This window comes from Gavia stellata, chromosome 10 (genome assembly GCF_030936135.1).
Source record: "Gavia stellata isolate bGavSte3 chromosome 10, bGavSte3.hap2, whole genome shotgun sequence".
Lineage (NCBI taxonomy): Eukaryota > Metazoa > Chordata > Aves > Gaviiformes > Gaviidae > Gavia > Gavia stellata.
Window position 1 is genome coordinate 23,270,627 of NC_082603.1, and position 23,351 is coordinate 23,293,977.

General features: G+C 39.9%; 1 protein-coding gene across 1 annotated transcript in view; it reads right to left on the minus strand.

The window, feature by feature from the left end:
• Nucleotides 1-414: 414 nt before the first annotated feature.
• Nucleotides 415-23,351, minus strand: part of ST6GALNAC5 (ST6 N-acetylgalactosaminide alpha-2,6-sialyltransferase 5) — a 73,279-nt gene continuing 50,342 nt past the window's right edge. The window contains exons 3-5 of the mRNA XM_059821753.1: nucleotides 14,790-15,199; nucleotides 9,314-9,421; nucleotides 415-1,921 (exon numbers count right to left, since the gene is read on the minus strand). Coding sequence (XP_059677736.1) covers nucleotides 1,690-1,921; nucleotides 9,314-9,421; nucleotides 14,790-15,199 — 750 coding nt within the window. The 3' untranslated portion in view covers nucleotides 415-1,689. The remainder of the gene's footprint in view (nucleotides 1,922-9,313; nucleotides 9,422-14,789; nucleotides 15,200-23,351) is intronic.

Genomic DNA, 23,351 nt, shown 5'->3' on the forward strand with positions numbered 1-23,351 from the left:
CTTGCTCTTCGATAGCAGGGAGGGCTGCAGCAAGGAGAGTGGCTCTTGGAGGCCTGCTGTTCGGGTCCATGCAGTGTTACAGAGGTGATGCTCTTTTGCCCTTGATGGGGCAGTTCACTTTGTCCCCAGAGAATGGGGGTATCTGTAGGGCAGCTGCAGCTATTGCTATCCAGTTTTGGAAAGAGGAAGACGGTGGGTTATAAGTGGGTTTAAATGATAGTGAGTTTGGTCCTAGTTCTACGTATCGCCTCTGGGGTTCTGCCATTTTAAGGTACTACCTTTGTTCTAGCTTTAGTTTTTGTCTAATGAGAGACACTTTTCGTCACCTGAGGTATAATGTTTTATGCAATAATTACTCCTACTGATTACTTCAAAGAAATTAGAGTTTTAATATTTGTGAGGCAAAAGGAAAAATAATACTGTAACTGAAATCTTCTTTATTCACAAGCCAAATGTAACCCAGTAATTCACGCTGTGAGGTTCCATATACAGCACTAGCACTGTCCGTCCCCTTGGTTTGCAGGAACTTGCTATGCACGTATACTTCACAAAAAAACTGCCAAGTGTAACTTTGTTCTTTTCAAGGGGACAATTTTGTACTTGTGGAACTCTTTTCACATCCCAACTGCAGTGCGATCCAGGATATCCGGGAACAGTGGAAGGCAGAGATTTTTGCAGGTGCAGTATCATAATCTTTTTGGCTAGTATGGCTGGTATTGTGTAGTACTTGGTAGTGTAACTTCTTGATTTCAGAAATTTGGTCATGTTTTTTCAAGCCGTTCTTGCCTGGTTTGTAGTCTCTTGCCTCAGGAGGGTTGCTCCCTCAGCCTCTTGCAGGACTACAAGAGGGAAAACGGAACACAACCCTTGCAGCTTTACCTGGTCTCTTTTTCATTGAAAGCATACTGCTATAGACAGTGGGGTTTTTTTTTATAAACTTTGCCCTCCTTCCTCCCACCCCTATTTAAAAAACAACAGCTTGATAGCACAGCAGCAAATGCACATTAATATCAAACAGAATTTTCACTACTGTTTTCATATTAACATGAGATGTCAGAACGTAAAGTTAGCTAGATCTGCACATGGGACCATTCTTGCTGTTAAAGGCTTTAGGCTGGAACAGAGCCCAACATTTTTAAAAGAAATGCAACATTTCCAGATCAAATATTAATTACATGCTATATAGAATCATATTTTTCAAACTAATTTTATAAATAAAAGGCTAGGCCTTTCAAACCATCAGCAATATTGATTTTGGATTTGAAAGATTGTGAAAGATAAACAACCACATAACTGTGAATTAGAAAAATACTGGCCTAGGTTGCATAAAAACCTTCAGTAAATAAATACCGTAAGTTTTCACTATGAAAATCCAGTGGCATTGTACTTTAAAAACCCATAATGAATTAACCATCCCGTTAATGATACTCAAGTTGTTTTTCACAAATCACATATACATACAGGAAGTCAGATGGCCAAAAAAGGCTATATACGGGATTAATACACAGTTCAACAGAAAGTACTCTTGATACGCTCTGCTCCTTCATCATAACTTCCTGACTGTTGTTGCAGTTATCCGCTGCAAATCCTGTTACCCTTCTCTCTAGGTTGCCTTGCTGTCCCAGAAGGCCCAACACCCCGAAGGCTGACACAGTGGGTGACTGTGATGTGGTCTTGTGCATTCATCCCTCAGACCACCGGTTTAACCTCAGGGTGATTCACAGTGAGTGGTTCTGGTTTCCAGTCTGGTTGGAAAAAGTGAATATTGAATGTCCGTGCCCATTTCTCAAACACTCGTTTCTCTGTGATGAAACGATGATGACTGCCCTTTCGTCCCCGCTCGTGTGAAATGTACATTGTGCATTCATCAGGTCCCAAAGGTTCATAATAATGATAAGGTACTGAAAGATGATTAGGATCCCTGTGGAAGAAAGAAAATAGATGGAAGCCAGAGATGTTCTTTTTTACTGATTGAAAAGATGCTATCTTTAATAAGCTCATGGGTTCAAATCCACTTTTTCTCCCAGTTAAACCAGATTTCTAGATAGCTGTATTTTTTTTCCATATTTAATAGATCAGAATGGGGCAAAGGTGTTTTCTTTGCTCTTTCTATTGGTCTCCTGTAATCTCCTCCTCCAAATAAAGGACAGCAGTTGCTCAAAAACAAGTGAGAGTGCTGCAGGGCTGTGTTACTACTCTGAAATTTGAAGCAAACTGCTTAGAAGAGATTTATATCTAGATTGTGATTTGTAAAAAGCCTTGCAGAGGTATTTACTGAACTGGGGGAAGAAAGGGAAGGGGAAGATAGAGGGGAGGTGGTTATCTGTGTCACATCAGCTCAGCTCAACATTCCCAGCATGGTGCACGAGATTCTGAGCACACAACTTCAGTGAGCCTATTTGCATGCCGGGTCAGTGATACAGTCTGCTGTTGTTCAATTATAAACCCAGCATCTGATGCACAGGTAAGTTCTTTTTGATTTTACAATGGCTACTTCCACATAGCTAAGTTAAAATTAGAACCGTTCACCCATCGTATCCTTCTGACCTTGTGAGCCCATTGGCATTAACCAGCAGGAGATGCAGTATTCTTGTGGTGACACATAGGATACGCCAAAGACCAATTAGATATTTAGGATAAAGTTCATTTTAGCAGTTCTAACCTCAATGTTTTGATGTTACATTCTGTAAAAGACATAATTGTATTATACTTATAATCAGAGTGATTCATTCTCCTTTTGTTTTATTCTCTACATTAAACTGTACCCATTATGTTTTTACTTTGGGCACAGGCATTTAGGGCTGACAAGAACTCATAAAACCATCTGTCATAAATTCAAAGAGAGATAGCTGTCCCAGACAGAATAATCCAATTGTACCGATCTCCACAGTTGCTGCCAACAAACTATTTTATATTGGCAGAAAAGTTAATCCAAATATTACCATTTAGCGAAGCCTGAGCTGAACAGGATCCTAGTGCAGAGCAAGAAATCTCATGCAAATTCAGGGCTGTCAGCTCTAATATAGAGTTGATTATTTTCATTTTGAAGAGCTAATATTTAAGCTCACTTTCAGTTGAATGCATCCACAATCTGTCAGTATTCTGTCCTGGTTGTTATTTTTACTGTGTAATTCTGTCACCTATACAGTTCTTTAATTTTTCTTATTTTACCATTATTCATATTGTATATGCAGTGGTAATGTATGATATTGCTGCTGCTTTCTATTTGTACGTTTTAATTCAATCAATCTAGCTTCCTGGTAACACGACACTGTGATCAATCTTACAAGACCAGAATAACAATAAAATTTCTAGAATAAGATGGATTCTAATTTTATTGTATATAGTCTCACTGGAATAAGTAAGAGAGTGAAAAGAAATCCTTCAATACCTCACCTACAGAAAACATATTTGTAACGTAAAAAATACCCTTCATATAGAAATTTAATACTTTTTTTTAGCTACAACTATTAGATCTCAATCTTCAATTAATTTTTCACATACTTTTTTGATATATTGGACCTCTTATTATAATCTCTTAAATGAATCATTCGTATGGTTACTGTAAATCTAACAGGATACATTTTAATGTGATTTTTTTTTTTTCTTGAAGAACTACTAAACAAATAGGCCTCTGCCTCTCATTTAGATCACTCTCCTTTTCTGCACTGAAGCTGGATTTTACTCTTGTGTTCTCAAGGGTAAACCTATATTGCTTGGTGGATATTTACTGCTTTAAAGTTAGGATTAGTAAAGTTGAAATCGTATCTCCAACAGACTTGGAACAAATGCAGTCACAGTGGAAATAAGTTATCTGCTCAGGGCCCGGTACTGCAAAGTGAGCCCGCAAGGCTGCTGGCCCCCATACCCCCGGCGAGATTTGGCTGGGATCCTCCCTCCGCTGCCCCACTCCACCCCTGTTTTTATGAAGGCCTGAGTTGGGTTTGCAGAACATGAACTGGAAGAGCAAAAAGCAGGAAATGAATCGCTGTATGTCTCTTCCCTATTCCTTTGCAGTACACTGAAATTAGCAATGGATGTTAGTGATAACTGGAATCAGATTTCTCACAGAGGATCTATAGGAACACTGGTGTTTTTCTTTTCTCCCCACAAAACCCAAAGTATACAGGTACAGGGGGTAGGTGGATCAGACAGAGTGGAAGGAGAGAAGGCTTGATAGTGGTCCTCTTTCTTCTCCCTCACTCTGCTAACTTAGTATTTACCTAGGGTTACACTCTTCTGTTACCTCTCTGAAGCAACAGTTTGAAGTCTCTACCTCCCAGTAAGTGCTTTATCTCTTTTGTTACCAATATTCTACCAGTGGATGTTTTAGCAATGGATGTCCCTTTTGAAGACAGGGATTCTACGTTACATTAAAGGCTCTGAAGCTAACACCAGAGTATCTTACCTAAGTGGATGACCTTAGCTCCAGGCTGTAACGGGTCGCTATATTTTGTGCAACATCCTCTCAAAAACAGCCCAGAAACACCTGCTGCACAGGGCCTGGCAGGCGAGGGGGGCAGAGGAGTGCAGCCTGCGCACCCTGTTACGTTCAGGCATCCCTTGATGGGTGCTGTCAAGGCTTGTATGCAGGTCTACTGGCTGAACTGGAGGTGAATTCAATGCAAAAATGCTGGTGGCTTTAGACCTCTCGAAGACAACTCTGCAGCTGACTGAGGCTTTGAGACTAAATTCCAAATGTATTCTGGATTTAGGAACTCTGAAAGGCAGTTAGGTACCTAGGACAGTTTGTCTGAAGTCTTTCTGCTTTCATGGGAGTTCTGGATTCCCCTAGATTGGCATGCTAGTAAGGTTTGGATTTGAACTCTGGCTTGAGTAACTACACCATAACCCAAATTAACTGTACTGTGTTATCTTCTAACTCTACAATTAGCTCGTGTCACCAGCAAATGAAATGCATGAGTAATTTCTATACGGAAATTGCTTGCCACCTCATTTATTAACATTAAAACAGATGCTGTTTTATCACTGACTGATACTGGACATTAATCAGTATTTTGTCAGACTCTGCATGCATATTAATAGCACAGCTGGGAGGAATCTAGGAAAGTCCTCTGTAGAATATACTATACTTCCTGCCTAATAGCCTGCCAGCACAGCAACTGTGTACGTGCTTGTACCCAATGTCAGTCATCTACTGTTTGCCACTTCAGTGCGCACTTTCCCACAGATGGTATCCACCCACAGTGAAAGCTGAAAATACAGCAAATAGTGTTTGCCTCAAAAGAAACAAGGCAGAAAACCAAGGCTATCCCATATCACATTCTGGTCAACCTCTTCCTTCACCAATGAAGAGCTGCTATAAATCAACCCACTAAAACTATATGTACTCACACACTTTGTAAAATAATTCATATTTTGAAGGGTGAATAAAGTGTCATTAATACGTTGAGTAATGGGCAAGGTGCTGTGCCAGGACTATGATGATTTCTGGATAATTTTTTGCCTTCTATTCCCAGGATCACATTTCCTTGACCTCCATACTAGCCCTGTTTTCCAAACTATTTATGCATTTCGTTATTATGGTAATGACGTGAGATCCAGGTGCATGTATCAAAGGGTATGAATATCTCCCATACAGTTTACAATCCTGTGAGCACCCCTTCTTCCATCAAGCCCCTCATAAGCCCCAGGAAACGTAACTAGCAACCACTGCTTTTTTGCACTTGATTTAAAGCAATTGAAAGTGGAGAGGAAGGTAAGAAAACACTAGATTTAAAAGCTGTACCCAAAGGAACAAATTAAGGGATTTCAAATGCCAATTTTCAGGCAAATTATCACAGATGGGAAATGGGCCTGAGAGTCAAATGAGGATTCTTACAGGAAAATGATCTGGCTCCATAAATGGAGCAAAAATTATTCATATTAGTTAAAATAAGGCTCAGAATTAAGCTTTAAGTTTCTATGAGTTCCAGAAGGCCCATGAAGAGGAGGGGGGTTAAAGAGGGCTCTTCTCACTAACACCCGGAGTTTTCCTTGTGTGCTTGAGTATCCAGAGATGTCTGCATGGAACCAACCTCTCGCTGCTGCTGATACTCCAATGGACAGGGATTGGAGTTACTACAAACTGCGTTAAGGCTTGTCTGTGTCCTTCCCGCCAATGCTGCTGAGCACCCACAAAGAAAAGCAGCACATTGCAGTGCCTTCAGAATTGTGGTGCTGTCTGTGCACCACAGTCTGGCTGCTGATGTGTAAGAGGAATATCCTTGATGTCCCAGTTCAGGAGTGAGTCCTGTACATACAGCCGGCTGCCAAAGAGAGCTCAGAGAGGGAAATGCTTCCCATCTGGGGTTGCTAGTTTGTTCCAGCAAAGGCAAGGATTGGATCCCTGGGCACTGGAAAAAACACAGCAAGATGGCTTGTCTTTCTTGTGACAGAAGAGTAAGGGGTGCACGCACTCTCCAAAGTCTTTGCAATAGGTATGGAAGCACAAGCTTTCATCTTACTCTAGAATGTGCAAGTCAGATGTATTTAACAGCATGAAAGCAATATCAAAGCCATTAACCCTTACTACAGCATAAATCTGTAGCAAAGTAAAGGGATTCAATATTACATATAGCTTTGCTGTAAAGTACTAGAAATTTATAATGATCAGGTCACCAATTCCAGTTCAGCTATAAAAATCAATGTCCAGTGACAGTAAATAGAAATGAATCTAAACCACGTTGTTGCAATTAATAGCGACAAATCTTTAGTCTAAACTCCAGACTCCTTCACAAGACTATTTTTCTTGCAGGGATGGGAAGCGATTTGGTTAATGATCTTAAGCAAATAACTTGTAGCAGAATCAACAGTATGATGTTCACGATACCTTTGAGATGTCCTTCACGTTACAGATGTGATACTAATTTAGTTCCATGACAGTGATCACCCACACTCATTAATTTGTGGAGTAAGTAATACTTAGAAAATAATGGGTATCTGTTGAAGTTGTAAATTAGGTGATATTAACTCTGAATAGAAATAAGAGTTTTGTTGGTTTGTTTTTTAAATCTTAATGATTCTTCAGATACACAGCAACTAAAGTACCTATACCATCTTGCACACACGAGACAGGTAGGGGCAGATTTTTTTGTTGTTTTGGTTTTTCTTTTTTAAATGGTAGATCTGTATTTTGTCTGACTGAAATCCAGGAAATATGGCTTAAAATTACAGAATATTTCTTTATTTCTGCTGTTCTATTTTGTTGTCTAATTTCTTTGAAAGGAAGCACTGTTTAACCTTTTAGTAAGGGGCTGAAAAGCAAACTAAGAAGGTTAACTATTTATGGCAAGAGGTTCCTCTCATGGATCTTCACAGATAGCTTCTTCCAGGCATGGCAACCACAATTTTTCCCTTCATCATCTGGGGAATAAACCTGAGGTAAAGACACAATATGTTCTTTTTATTAAGAAATTACCTTTTCCCTTTTTACGATCAGGTAAGTGTACCTTTACGTTAAGACTTTTTATGCAGGCTGTAAGCATTAGTACATCTATCAATGGTAGGTTTGATTACAGCCTTTCTTGTGTCATAATTTAATATTATATCCATTTGATTTCAGTGTATCAATTTAACAAAAGCCTTTCATACGGTCTCAGTGACAATTTTAGCCCCTCTTAAAAACAGTTGGGTTTTTTTTTTTCTTAAGCATATGTATCTAAACTAATCTGACTTTGCCTGAAAAGGTAGGATTGAGCATTGGTGTACAGTGAATTGCTGTCTTCTGCATTTTTAGTTCATCAGTTTATTCAGGAATTACTTCCATGTGGCACTGGAAAGCAGCCACTTCTGGAGTAAGACAGACCAGCCACTTACAGAAACTGAAGAAGTGTGTCTTGGCCAGCTGAAATGACAGGGCAACTGAAATGCTGTGCTGTGGAAGCTATTTATGTTGTCTGGAGTATCTGATCTAGTTTGTTATTTTGCTCATGATGAAATCTGGCAGTACATCACAGCATTTATCATCAATATTTTGTTATAATTTGTAGAAATTCTTACAAAGTGGAATTTACTGTTGACATTTTATATTGTGATTTCTTCAGGGATTTCTACTATGTGCCCAGGACAAATGCAGATTCCCAAATGATCTTTTTCAGTGCCCAGAATAAAGTCAAAGCAGTCCTGTTCTTTGATAGATCAGCTAACCTGCCACTGCAGCATTGCTCCCCTTGCCCCTGAAAGGCATCTTGAATTAGTCAATGAACGAGACTTCAGTAAAATCACTAAATTTGCAATAGAAAATTCAAGCAAGTACTTCTTGGTGAAAGGGATTTGTGAGCTGGTGATGAAATGTTATACTGATGCCATCATTCCAGACTGCCAGTACCAGCTCTGTGTGTTGCTGGGTCACCTGACAGTGCAAATGGGATCAGGACCAGGTCTGGGCACATAACCATATCCTTCTGAAAGGCCAGCGTGCTAGGCCTGGTAGTGGATGGACAGACAATACTTAAGTCAGCATAAAGATTGCTGATGTAAAACAAATTTGTATGAATTTATAATGGATCAGTGTTTTGCGTCATGTGGCTAATGTGATTTTGGTCCAGTACCAGAAGTCCTGAAAACTGTTTCCCTCTATCATTGATCCATAGTAGGAAACCTTAACCAGCACCTTGGGCCTGAGTCCTGAATATGGCTGGAGGCATAACGTAGCTGTAAAATGTACACGTGTTGTTACTTTATAAAACATGAAGGGGTCACACAGCTTCCACTAGCAGAATTTGTGTGCTGCTTCTACTGCTTGTGGCCCACACCCTGCATAACCAAAATGGGTGATTACAGGACTGATCATCTGTTCTGCAGGTCCAAATTCTGGGATTTTTCTTTGATGGGGATTATTTAGGAAGCTAGTTTACTGGAATATTAGGATTCATGTGACAGAGATACAACCACCTTAATTTGAGTTGTGTAGAAAGTTCAATTTAGAAACTAGTCACTGTGAGAATTCCGTTCCTCTATTAACTGGGGGGAAATTTTAAAAACAAATTAAAAGTAATGTTTTCCAGTACTCCTCTTTTTTAGATTAATTTCATGGCAATTATTGCATTACTTTTAGCTGATAAATATGCAGAGACTAAAAGAAACTAACAAGATAGATTAATTCTCCCACACTACAAACAAAATTTTTAAATATTTTATATAACATAATTAAATGCTGTTTGTTGTTTTCAAAATCAGATCTTGGGACATGTTAATTAATTGCTTTAAGAGGACTGAAGACATGTTGCAGAGAAAAAAATTTAAAAGATTCAGATATTTATCTGTAACATTCAACCTTGTTGATTAATAATGGTTCCAAAATAAATCCTACCTGCAGAAATCCGGTGGCACCATGCCATAAACATCTATCCTGTCGCAGAGCTCTAATGCGATAGTCATTGTAAACCAGCCCGTGCTAAGCCAAGTGTTGGATATCTTCCTGAAAGCAAAAACATAATTAAGTTTCTAGGCTGACAAATAATTCTTGAGATATCTGAAGCAATTTCTGGGCATTTTTTTCATTCTTGTGAAAGATTATGAAAATTGGGCAACCAAGACTACTTTGCTGATGCATCTTTTAATGACTTTGCTAGTGTCTTCTGTCAGTGGACTAATCTATGCAGAAACTGCTCCTGCTGTAATTAAATTTGGACACAGCAATGTTAGCTGACCTTTCGGTAAGTTTACCTTAAGTGACTGAAACTTCATGTCCTATATTTATATTCTTCTGCTAGTAATCTATACACATCTACAATCACCTAATGGAGCTTACACACTAAGTGCTCAGGAAGACGCATCACGGGGGATGAAGAGGGCTGCTTAAAATGCTGCCTCCCACCGCATACAGAGGAGCCTGTCTGCTGCAGCGAGGTCTGGCCTCGAGTGCTTGGTCTAACCATCTTTCCTCCCACCCCATTCCTGATCAGACTTCTAGAAGCTCCAGCCACTCACTGTGACTGCTGGCAGGAAACTCATAGTTAGCTGCAGTTACGCCTGTCCCTTAGCCAGCCTGGGAAACCTTCATCCTAGGTGCTACCCCTCTGCCTTCCCTAAGTCCCATCCCTGCCTGGTGGGACCTTTGAATATGAATGACAGTGCTGCAAGGGAGCCCTCTAAGGCAGCTCCTTTCCCGGCCTTCTCTGCAGGCTGGGAGAAATCTTTAAAAGAAGCGCAACTGATCCCAGCATTATTTATGCAAAATAGGAGATGTCTCCATGTAACTGCTCACAGATCTAAAAGATTTACAAGCTGTGCTTAAATTTTGCTGTATCACAGGTTCTTATCTGCAAAATGGCAACAGTAACGTTTCTTCTTTCTAGCATCTGCTTGTCATTGCCATTTAGTGTGTAAGAGCTGCATACTATAATGGTCACTGGTTGCCTGGCACATGCACTGTCCCTATGCCTGGGGCGAGCTGGCAGTCTTGGAAGGGGAGGGTCAAGGAAATGCCAGTGAGGAGCATGTCTTAAAGGTGTCATGAAGGCATATTTAGGGGCAGCCCTACAGGACCAAGTCAGGCACAGAGTCAGTTATTTGCTCCAGAGAAAACAAGTTCACTCAAAGGTCTCCTTTCAAATACTGTTAAAGGAGGAGACAGCAGGTCTCCCTAATGGCTCCTCATTCAGCTAGAAAAGTCCCATAGGAAGAAGTTCAAGCTTGTGTCATCTGTGTCCAAAAAGGCCTCAGATTCCTGATGACAGCCTGTCCAGTGACTGGCTCTCCTTCCATCTCTTACTAAAGCTGAGGCACCGTGAGAGCAAGTGCAGGCTCTTGGATGGCTTGTGTGCTGTGTCAGATTGTACTAATGAGAAACCTACATTTACCTCATTCCACCACACCTACATCTGCCTGACACCTGTGAAATTTTGTGACACCCACCCCCCCCCAAAAAAAAAAAAAAAAAAAAGCAGAGAACATGAGGTTCTCATCACAGCAGCAGCAGTCACCTGGGAATCCCAGGTCCTGACCCCAGTTCCAAGGCCACCTTTTGCAGTTTACCCAGTGATAGCAGAATGCACAACAGTCCTGGAAGCAGGGACCTGAAGCCCCAACAGCCACTGCAAGCAAGTGCCAGCGATCACTAATACGTAATTCAGCAGGCAAGAGCCCACCATGCAGGTTCCCAAGCTAATGCTGAACAAGTTGGCTCCAAGTAGGTCACCTACAGGGCAATAGGAGGGAGATGTTTTGAGCACTGTCAGATTGAGGAATGCCTTGTACCAAGGTTTCCCATTTTCTCAGTAGATTAGACTATTGCAAACAAACAAAAAAAAAAAAAAAGTGGTGGTATCAATGCTGGCTGCTTAAAAGGCACTTCTAAACATAAGGAAATTCTTTAGCCAAAAATGCCTGAAGGATGCTGGGGAGCCTAGGTAATTTGTCCTGTCTTTTGTGGGTTATCTGGTAATGTATGAACTCCTGAAACATACGGTTTTATTGCTCCTGACATACAGACTTTCAGGCTAAGTTAGCATTTGGAGAATAACATGATTTAAGCGTCTCATTAGTTCCTATTATGGGGCCTTACTTATTTTCTGAATTTGCACTTAAGTTTGGGGAGGGGGTGCAATTTGTCACAATGTCATAGCTGGGTCATAAGCTCAGCAAAGGCCTTCAGGCACTGCAACAACACAAAACAGAGAATAATAATTTTTGGCTCAAAATTATTAGGAAAGGGAAAGGTAGCGAAAAGCCTTCCTGCTCCTTGAGAGATTCTGAGCCTGTGAATCGCTAGGTAATTCAGGAACATGTTCAGACTAAGACTGCTCTGAAGCTTGCACAAGGTCACTGTTTTAGGTGCCCAAGACCTTACATTCCAAAACCAAGGGAACAGTCGTATCTAGACCATGACTGAAGTGGCTGGGCTTTGCACAGGTCAGGCAACCTAGCTAGGCTATCTGCTAGGTTCGTCATCTTTTTGCATACACACACTTACGCTGTAATTTAGTGTTTGCAATAAATAGGAGAATAACTGAATGTAAATAAACTAGTTTAAAAGCTAAACAACGAAATGAAGATTCAGAAACTTACTCAAGTACCACTTTGGCCTCGTTAAATACCATGTCTGCAGGACAGCAATATAGAAACAGGGTTACACTGTCTTGCCTTTTCATAAAAGATCTGAACAAGAGTCCAACAAAAGAATATTGTTTTTATACCTGATCGGCTGTAATGAAAGAATATAAAGAACTGTCATGTGCTTATTAGGGGGAATTATCAGATATTCTTTTATACGATGAACTAACACACTGTGCTGATAATTCTGTAGTGCACACTAAATTACAATTAAAGGCCTTTCTGCTCCACCAAAATCTCATTTATAATCTCTATGGAAATACTCTTCCTGCAGTTATTTCATTTATGCTTCCTTTATCTAATTACTATAATGTTGGTTCTGAATCATATTTTCTTAATGTACCCTTATTCAATTATAAAGTTATTTTCAAGTACAGTTACTTCATAATACCAAGTATATTGCTCTGCAGCCTTTGTCGTTCACCATACTATTTAACTAGCAATGTTTTCTGAAGGTTTCCCTTCACTTAAAGATCATCTTTTTTTCCCGAAAAGCACAATACATCCAATTACCTTTTTTCTCATCATTTTCAAGACAGAAATGAATGGTTTGATTATTGCAACCTTGCAATCAGGCCTCTCTCTCTCTCTCCTTTGTTTTTTGCAGGCACTAATGTCAAAAGCTCAGAGGAAACCTCCCAGGGAACAGCAACATTCTGGGCTGTACAATGTTCTGCTCCTGCCCCCACAGCTACATAAATTTTCTTCCCTTACAAATTTCTCCCTACCCATGTTTCTTTTCATATTCCCTCCCTTTTTCTGTGCTGCCTATTCATTTATTTTCATCTCCTGTTTTAATCTTCTTAGTCCTTCAAGTATGCTGTATGTGCCCTCTAAAGGAGCGGTTATACACAGCAGAGCCTGCAATTTCTTAAAAGCAGCAGGACCTGCTCATGAGGCTGAATTTTGCTAGCATCCAAGTGCCCTTGATTCACACTGGGAGTTCAGCGTGCCCATGACGAGTCCACTATAAACTTGTTATAATGTCATTAATGTCTCAAAGGCCGTGAGAATATTTCAGGAGCCAAGATGGAGTCTGCTGCCTGTGTAGAAAAAGAAATGCTTTCATCACATGCACAGCTATATTCCTCCTGCTCCGGATGGGTGATGCAGAACCAGAAAAAGCAGCTTGCCTGAAATTGCACAGCAAGTGTCAGGAAAGGAATGGGACCATGGCTCCCCATGGCAGAACTGGCCAGACTGAAGCAGAGGAGGTAAACTGTTCCTCAAAACTGGGGACTGCATGTGGTCTTACACTGAAAGAGCAATCCAGGAAAGGAGGTAGCAGTGTGCATTCCTTGTGTAAAGGGTCTGACCGTTAGGGCTGATGGTGGCCCATGTTACAATGCAACTACAGCTTTGTTAACTTTCACGCCTTTGTAAATTCTGGGCATACAGATAATCCTTTGCACTTTTGTTGAAGGGTTCAAATGCTTAATTCACCTTACCACTTCACTCTACTCTGGGTGAACAAACCTGGAAAAGACAGTAACACATCAGAACTGGCAGGTTATCTCCCCTTGTTATCCTTCCTTCTCATTCTGGCAGAGGCAGAGTCTCTGGCAGAGAGTCACAAGCACCGATTTGAGGATGAAGAGAAAAGCACCTTTAATGGTAAGAAACTGACCAAGTTCCTGTGTGCTGTAGTGTTGGTGTAGGTCAGTCAAGAACTTGGATATGTAGCTTGATCCATTATAACTGAACAGAGCTCTGCAAGCAAACCATGTGGGTTATGACAGACAAAGGCAGCAAATGCGAAGCAAAGATACAGTCACCATCAGCTAAGAGGATACAACAGTTTCCTCTAACACTGGTTCTGCCTTTGTTATGCAGCCCAGAAAACAAAGTCTGTGCTCTCGAGTCCTCCCTGTCCACAAGAGGACCAAGCCCAGCTCCAAGCTTTGGTGTGTAGGTATAGTATTTGTGAAGCTAGAAGAATCTCACCATGAGTTACTGCACAATAAAACCAGCTCTTCCTTTGTACCTAAGTGGGGACTCTCTTCCATTTTTACAGCAGCATATTTAATAAGTAAAAAATAGGTGTTCATTAAAAATAAATGTGTTTTTTGCTAGGAAGTCCTTGGTTTAAATGCCCATTTTCAAACATTATATGTGAAAATGCTCAAGTCCTGCAGTGGGTCACTTATTAAAAATTTGATTTGAATATCAGCCTACAATTCATAAACAGTCTCATGAAGATGTTACTATCATAACTTTCCTTTTCGCAGTTGGAAATACAAGATGAACTGTTCTGAAGCACCCAATGTATGACTAATGTTTGTTTGTTTTACAAGAAGCTTTACAGCTGCAATGTTCCAAGAATGCTTAAATTCAATAAACAGCTATTATAATTCACTGAATGGTGGCATTTCCTCTATAAGAAAACATAACCTATCCATTCTGATTTTTTAGAATCAGTAAAAAAACTTTCGGGTATATTATCCCAAAGTGAGATTTAAACAGCTTCTGCCTCCTTGGCTGTATAAACAGTACAACCAGTTTCTGGTATTCTAAGTTGATGAGGCAATACTCTAAACAAATTATTTTGATGCATATGTTTTACTTATGTTACAAGTGATATTATTTGGCATGTCATACCTTATTACAACTCATGAGGCAGAGGATTTAACAGTTGTGATGGTCCCTCTGAGCAGATCTGAAATTGGTATGTATAAACTATGTTATTTTACTACTGTATGGCATCCCCCAAATGTATTCACATAAGTTCTCACCTGTCTTTCCCAGTTTCCTGTTTAAAAAGGTCATCAAATTGAAGCATCTTGTGGCGAGAAATCATATATGCTTTTAATTGAGGCAGTATCTGATTCATTAGCTGCAGGTTGTTATACACCAAGCCTTTACCATCTCTCCTCATGTAGCTGCTAGGACCCCAGAAGATAAATACAGCACCGTGGCTCATATTTAAGAGTTCGTTGCGATTTCGCAAAATCCTCTGAATGCTGGAGTGTGCAATGACTCGAAGACTTGTTTTGTTTCCAACATCTTTTCCATAACCTCGAGTAGGTGCATCATTCATTCGTATTACACACTCTGTCTCGTCGATTTTGTCACCTTGTTTACTTCCCAGAAGGTGTCCGGAGCTGGTTACCAATGCACAACTCTTGCAGTGCATTTTTAAAGGCTGCAAAGACATACATACTTCAAAATTAGCTGTGAACATCTTCCCATTCACTACATGATAACTATATTTTACATGTATGTGGTGTATTTTACAGCAAAAATCTCAAGAGGACTTTACAAAAATCTCACCCAGCAGTCTTCCCAAATAACTAGGAACACATTACCTGTACATTTTGTAGATGGGGAAAATGAGGTATAGGTGTATAGCTCTTAAAGTTCCTCTGTGGAGTTAAGTCCACTGTTTAAATCCTCCTTTCCACTGCTGCATCATATACAGTAATGACAACAGCTTCTGTACTGTTCCAAGTTGCATAGGATTGTACTTCTTCCACTTGCCATAAGTGAGCTATAATTGGAGTATTTTTGATTCTTCCTCTTCCAATTTTTTGCAGGAGATAATCAATTGTAAGTCCTCATAAGCACAGGTTTGAATAGCTTTTCAACCTTGGGGTCAGGACATTTTGCTAAGGGAAGAGAGTTATACCTTGGTCCAGTCCTTCCATGCCATGTCCAAGTTGGTGCCTTAACCACTGCAATGCTCTTGTACCTCCTTTGTGGTTCAACAGTCAGAGCTGGTCATTAATGTCTGCATGTATTTTACATGACAGTGAGTTAGTGCACTGAACTTTTTCTAGCTTGTCAGTTCATGTTTAAAAGTTACACAGAAAAATGGAACAGGAGGTGCCTGTCCAGTGAGTGTCTGACCTAACGGACTCAAGAGAGTAAAACAAGCTTTCATGAAAATGAAAATGCATTTTAAGTCATATTACTGAAGTATGCCACCAATATAGATATCAGTAAGGTGAGTATGTAAGCATATCTGCTACTCAGCACCAGAACTAAAAAGGGGTGAAGGGTTAACAGTATCCCTAACGTGCTAATTTCTAACAAGAATACAATAAACGGGGAGGTAAAGACTGTTTGAAGGTGTGCCTCGGTGGCCTCCATGAAACAGTATCTTGCAGCATTTAAGACCAGTAACATCAGATTATAGAACATACAGAGTGTGTATCTTACCCTTTCTTTACCAAAAAAAAAGGCAAATGAACTGAACTGGTTGGTCACCAGTCTGAAGTTCCTTCAAAGGCCATTTTGGTTCATGATCATTTTGATCTACTGATCTTCTTTCCTAAGGTTATCGATCAGAATTTTATTTTCATCATTAACCATAATGAACAGCGTTCCAGTACCTTCCTGGTGAGTAACAGGCTTATTTAATTCCAGAGGCTCCAAATCAGACACACAACATGCTAAGAGCAGTCATCTCCTGCACTGTGGCACTGGCCTGATCCTGTAGTATACCGACGAGGTGACAGTATTCATTGGCTCTGAAGAGTGCTAGCAAACTAAACCCATCTTTGACAATGAGGGCCTCAGCACCTCGAGATCAAACCCTGTGGCTCTCCATGGCAGCTCGTTGTTTATGCCATTACAAATGTAGCTGGCATGTCTCCAGGTGTAAACTTCGTGGGTTTAGTCGCAATGAGGAGAAGTTATGATGACATATAATTACACTTAGTATCAACCACATGCATACAGGAATCAAATTACTAAATCAGCATGCTGTGAGGCACAGCTTAAAACTCTAAAGCTGAAAAGAAGACATAACCTAGCTTTGAGATAATCTCAATCCCCTGTTTGGAAATGGTTTGGCCCCTAGCATTTGAAGGTGGTATTTTACTTAAGTAACTTGGTTTTTAATTTTGAAGGTAGTAAGTGGTTGCAGTCTGAGCTTTTTTTTTTTAATATATGAGAATAGCTAATGAATGATGAAGTGCTTTTTAATTACAGACAAAATAACTAAACTATAAAACTCGTGTAATGATACAACCAGTAAGCTTTGCCTCTCTGTCTTCCCCAAACAACAAAGTCCCTTTTCTTTCGCATATATGGATTGTAATCCAGAGCTAATGATATGGGTAGAAATGTTCATGCCTTTGTGAGCCAAGGTTCCTAATTCAGTATTTACATGCATTTTCCTTTAAGCCTTCACCTGCCACTTTGATGAATTACCTAGCAAAAGTCTCTAAGGTGAACTAGCTGCTCCACCATCATGCTTGGGAAAGCAAGATGAAGTGCTAATGAGGTTAAAGGAAACGTAGTCAGCACCAATGTTAACGCACATGGGTTTGAATATCCACGTAGCAAGACATTTTCACCTAAACAATCTCTGCTGGTTTCTGGCCTACTGAGCTACAACTCACTTGTTCCTTTTAAAAGTCTGCCAGAGAATCCATCAATTGTTAGGAAACAAGGGCGACCATCAGTGGAGCTGTGGAAACGTGGGGAGGGGTTGAGGGAGGGGATGTCAGTATTTGCTAGATGAGAAACATTAACACCCCTAAAACATCTGTCCCAGATCTTATTTGAAAACTGTTCCTTCTGGGAAAATGTCTTCAGACTGAAACATGCAGGTATTGCGCAGCTACTTCTTGACTGATGGATGCATGGGGGCTGAGCCCATGTAGCTGCTCCAGGCAAGTAATTTTCAGTCACCTCACTCAGATTCCTTCAGTTGAAATCTACAAAACTTGCGCCTAGAAATTGTCAGAGGAATTCACAGCCAACAGCCGCAACATTCTTGTACCAGCTGTATAATGCTTTGACAATATTGAAAGCAAGGGGGGAAAAAGCTATTGGCTGTAGTATCATCTCATTGGGAGGCGGTGGTTGCACCAGAAATGTCATGTACTTAAGCAATAATAATGGAGGCACAAGGCAGTTCTTTGGGATTGATGACCAGCTGGGAAAAGTTGATGGCCTGAGAATAACCAGGGGCCATTAAGCCAGAAGAACATTAAGTCCACAGAAAGCTCTCTGTTACAGTAATTATTACAGTGATATTTGGACAAAAAAAGGCAAACAAAAAAACCCCAAACCCACGACATATGAGTTATATTTTAGGTAGGCAATGCAACCCTTACTTCATGAGCCTTGCTTCAAAATGCCCACAAAACGAGTAGGGTGAGAGGTGATTTTTATGGCATCTGTATTATCTTGAAATGTAACGTTTAATACATGTAAAAACCGCTGACATTTAATGGTACCCATTGTCAAAAAGCAGCCACATTTTCATGTGTACCTGAACTGCGTATACAGCACGTTGCCCAACATAGCAGAGCATGTGGCTACTTCTACAACACAAGTCAGTCATATCAATACTCAGGGCACTTAGTGAATGAGCTAAGTATCAGCCAAATAAATTGCCCAGATTATGTCTCAGTTCCCGTCACCTAAAAATACATATGGGGAGAGAGAGAAGAGAGGTTACAAGGCAGCAAGCTCACAGTGCTAGAACCCCAGAAGATGGCAAAATCAACCGGTGCTTTTCTGGGATAGATGGGCTATCCCAAGGGAATGAAGGGAACGGGTGAACCTTGCTAGGTTCCGGTGAACCCCATAGCAGCACCTCAGTGGCCGTAACAAATGAGTGCAACCTTGCACTGCTGTAAAGTATCACGGGCCAAATTGACTCCTGGCAACTTTCACTTACATAGATTATAGCCCAGTAAGTACTGTTGCTATTTCATATACGTCTTATTTGTTTAATGCCAACCAACAGACAAACAGAAACAAAAACCAATGTCACAATTGCTTCTGTATTTTCCAATTTGAGGCAATCTGCTCTAGTATTGACTTCAAAATCTATGTTGTCCAAAGATAGAAAAATGTTATTTTCAGACACTTTATTGCTCAAAAAAAAACAATGGAAAAATGTTATTCCTGATTCAAAATATGTTACTCTTAGATATAATTATTTTCTTTGTGATGAAATCAAATGATCGGGTTTTTTTTGATTATAGAAGTCTTTTGATTTTAAAGCCAAGATTTAGAAAACAAGACAATTCCCTCCAGTAAAATAAGGAACACTGGAAAACACACTTTTTCCTATACTGAGTACTTAATGACCTACTTTCAAGACCCCTGGCTTCAGATAACTCCATTATCAGTAGTATAAAAGTTTCCCTTCTATAAATAAAAAATAGAATATTTCATCTTGGCAATGATGACCCTGCCAAAAAAAAAAAAAAAGATGATCTTCTGGAGCGAAGAACAGCTCATTACTGAGTTCAGCAGAAAAAGATGACTTGTCAGTTCATCAACACCAGCATTCTTCACAGATCCATCTAGAAATATTACAGATGACTTCAAAGTGTATTGGGAGAAAGTAAGAGAGACCGAGAAAGGTTAAAGAACATCCAAATTCCTTTTGGATGAATGACCTTTAACTAAGCACTTGAGACTGAAAGTGCAAAATATCAATAAGGTACTTGACAGCTATGTTTTTCTCCTGCTATGTTTTTTTCCTGCACTGCAACACCTCTACCGCATTTTGTTAGCCAGCGCCAGCATGCTTGTCTTCTGTCTGATCTGGAATGTAAAGCTATAGGGCTTCTTCACTCTGTATTAACTACCTGAACCGTATCACTGAACCAACAACCTCCTCTGGAAGAGCTCCCAAACTGACTGTTAAAATAAAGGCAGTGGTAGAAATAAGAAGACTGATGTACAGGAAAGCAAAACTGTTTCCATTTTCAATTGAATTAATTCAGTATAGGGCTACATTAATGGTTAAAAAAGCACGCATAAACACTACAAGAGACATTCTTACTGGTTCAGGAGACAGTGAGCTTATTCCAGAGCAGTCTAGCTTTCTCTTTTTGTTATAAAGCAGGTAATTTCTTTGGTAGGAGCTTCACGTCTCCCCTACCAAGTGCCCATTGTGCCTGGCCTAAGCACAACACTCACTGTATGTTACCTCAGTATTTGCTTTTTATGTTCCTTGCCTTATGCACAAAACTTAATCAGCATTTCATATGTGATGTTAATGAACCCTGTGTTCACCCCATGTTCAAAGTAATTTATTACTTAGGGCTTGTTCTTGATTGCTGGGTCATCAGCCACCGGCAACAACACTGAGTAATTAATGCATTGCCAGTAATATCATATTTTGTCCCGGCAGCGTCAGTTCTAAATTTTTACTTTCTTGTAGCCTTGAGCAGCTTTGAGGTTTCTCAGAAGCTGCTGGCTTGGGACCACTGCTCCACTAGGCTGGCTGCTCCTTCCCAGTTCGCCTCTCCCAGAGGCTTCGAGGACAACCCCCCTGTCACAGCGGGCACCCCAACCTCTGCAAAAGCTCCAGGCATCCCCAGCCCATTGCTGGCACATCAGAAACAGCTGCTCCAGCTCTTGTGAGCCGGTCACTCAGCACTGCTCCAGGTATAAAGCTTCTCTTGCCATTACATCCATCCCTCATGAGCAAGCTATACATATTATTTCTATTGGTGTGCCCCCTTCCTTAATATTTTTCCTAGACGATTTTAAGGCCAAATCTGCTTTTCTTTGAGAAATTCCCAACAATCACCTTAAAGTAGAATAGAAACCCTGAAGCTTCAAATTTGTGAAGTAACTTCTGTTCTGTAAGTCAAAGCAGCAAGCTGTGGGGCTCAAACTGTCTCATTAGTGAAATACACTTCTGTGCCCTTCAGAAGTGATTTCCACAATGCAAGTACTCTGGGAGACATGGTCTTGTGAAAATAATGCAAGGTCCCTGATAATATTTCCATTGTAATATATTGATGTTGGAACAGTGCTTTCATAATAATGTAAAAAGAACTAAAAATGAAAAAAACATACAGGCACAAAGAGTTTGGTATTTTTCAAGTCTCATCTACCTAACACACTATGCAATGGTGCTCTCAAACTAGTCTTCTCTGAACAGTAAAAATTATTCACATGCATGCTGGGATATTTCAGGTAACACTTCTGTGTATGAAAAGCTGGAACAAAGAAACAGACAAACACTTAAAGTGTGAAGAGAGTTTTGAACTTCAACCAACTTCAACTTGCTGTGGTACACACCCTTTTCAAGTCTCTGGAGTTTTGATTTTGTGGTGCCAAGTTCTGATCTAAGAAATTATTTTGCTTTGACCATGACATTTTCACACATACGTTCAGACAGGGAGTGTAGCTTAATTTCTACACTATGCATGCCAGCTCAGACTTTCCCCTCAAGTTTCATAATTTTCATTCTTTAACCCTTATTTGCTAGCAGGTACACAGAGCTCTTGGGGAGGCGGGGGGGGGGGGGGCGGTGCAGAAAGCCTCTGAGCAAATAAATTTATAATTTTTGTTGAACTAGACTTTTGGAACGTTAGAGAATCTGCCATGAAAACAAACTGCATTATTCACTGAACTAAAAGCACTGATTGCCTTGAAAACTGTATCGCAGCGGCTGGTATCACACAAGTAAACAGAAAGGGTTAGGAGATACCACTTGCCCAACACTGTTAATCCTTATGCAAATCCAAATAATAAGCATTTGCAGCAAAACTCTGCAATTCAAAAAAGGTCTAGCAAGTCTGTTCATAAAGATAAATGCATGTCTGTTTAAAAAGATAAAAGATAAAACAAATGAATTTCTTATTACTTTTCTTTGTTTCTTGGGCTGTGGAACTTGAATATGCAAATGTTGTAGAAACATTAGCATCTTCACTTCCTATTGATTTTTCGGAGTTAGTTACATAACTGGACTCTGCCTTCAGATATTTGGTAAGTAGAAACAGTGAAATAGCCAAACTTCAGCAAATGCATTCATCACACAGTGCCCTAGGTTTTATTCCTCCAAGGAATGGAATATTTTTGTTTTCCATGATACTCTACTGATGGGCATCTGCAAAACCTGTAGTAAAAATATAGTAATTCTATTTTCAAAAGTCCTTAGACATACCTAATTCAATTTCAAAACACGAGGCTATATTGTGAAAAGAAAAATAGAAAAACAAAGGCACTCCATAAAGCTTTCACTGGGATAATTTTCTTTGAAAAAGTAGCGTTAAGCACATTAGTCAATGAAGAGTCTTCTGCTTGTGTGAAGCATTTTCCGGCACATTAACTCTTTTTCAGGGGACCGCCTGCTAGTCAAAGCTTCCATTAGATTAATTAAAATATGGCTCCTCTCACTGGAAAGAAAAGGCATGAGTTTGGTTACAGGACATTGACCACCTATAGAAACTGAGCCCTTTCTAGTTACATAAAATACAAGCAGAAGCAGCACAGAAGACTGAACAACAAGATAACTTTTAGTATGTGGAGTGCATTTCTCTTCTTATTTAGAAGCATGATTACCAGGTGCTGATGTTTTCCCCTAAGCCACCTGAAGTGAATATAAGGTGCAACCTTGCAAATTGTCAGCACATACAAAGCTAAGATTTAGAGAGTAGTTTCCATCCTGCATCCTATAAATGTGTCCCATGAGGAAGATTAGTATCAATCATAGGCTTATTGGAGAGGGAGATAGGATACAATGATAACCTGAAGCTATCAACTAGAGTAATGGTCTAAGAAGAAAAAGCAATCAGAGAAAGAAAAGAATATCCTCAATGAAAGACAGAACTGGAAAATCAGGCAGGAATGTATCATGTTGATGAACATGAGCTACTATAGAAGAGAGAGAATCATAAGAACAATATACAGGCTCTAAAGAAATGGTTATTGCCTAATGTTTATCTTAAAAGGAGTGCAAATAGACATCCATATTACATCAAACTGCTTTACTTTTGTTCTGCAGCTGAAGTACTTGCACTAAAATGCAATAAAGCCACAAGCATGGTGTCTTAACTAGGCAAATTGTTATCACTGAAGTGTCAGAAAAACAGGAATTATGTCAACGGTCTATAGAAAAGGTATTGGACAGTCTGGATTTTTGCTTCAGAAAGTTTTCACATCAACTTCTCTCATCTGCTTTGGTATGTTTTGGCAATTCTTTCCAGTTTAAATACTTCATGGAAATATGCCCTCAGCTGCTCTCTCTGCACCTGGCATGGCTGCACAAGGGTTTTTTTGAGCTTAAAGTTTTACAATGTCACTTTTTCTATCTAACCCAGCTTCACAGCTAAGCATCACTGATCCTTCAAGTTTGTGTCTAAGTGTTCGAATTTAAACACTTGTTGCTTTCTGTGACACTATTTGCCTCATCCGAATGCATTTAAACTCTCACTACAACCATTATTGCTACAAGGCAATAATGTGATAGCAATTGCAAGGACACAGGCAAGCCTTTCCAATGGCACCCAGTTTTAACATGACAACTTCAACACAGCACACAGAGTCCCTAGACCAGGCCAGATGAAATTTAAGACCAAATGTCTGAT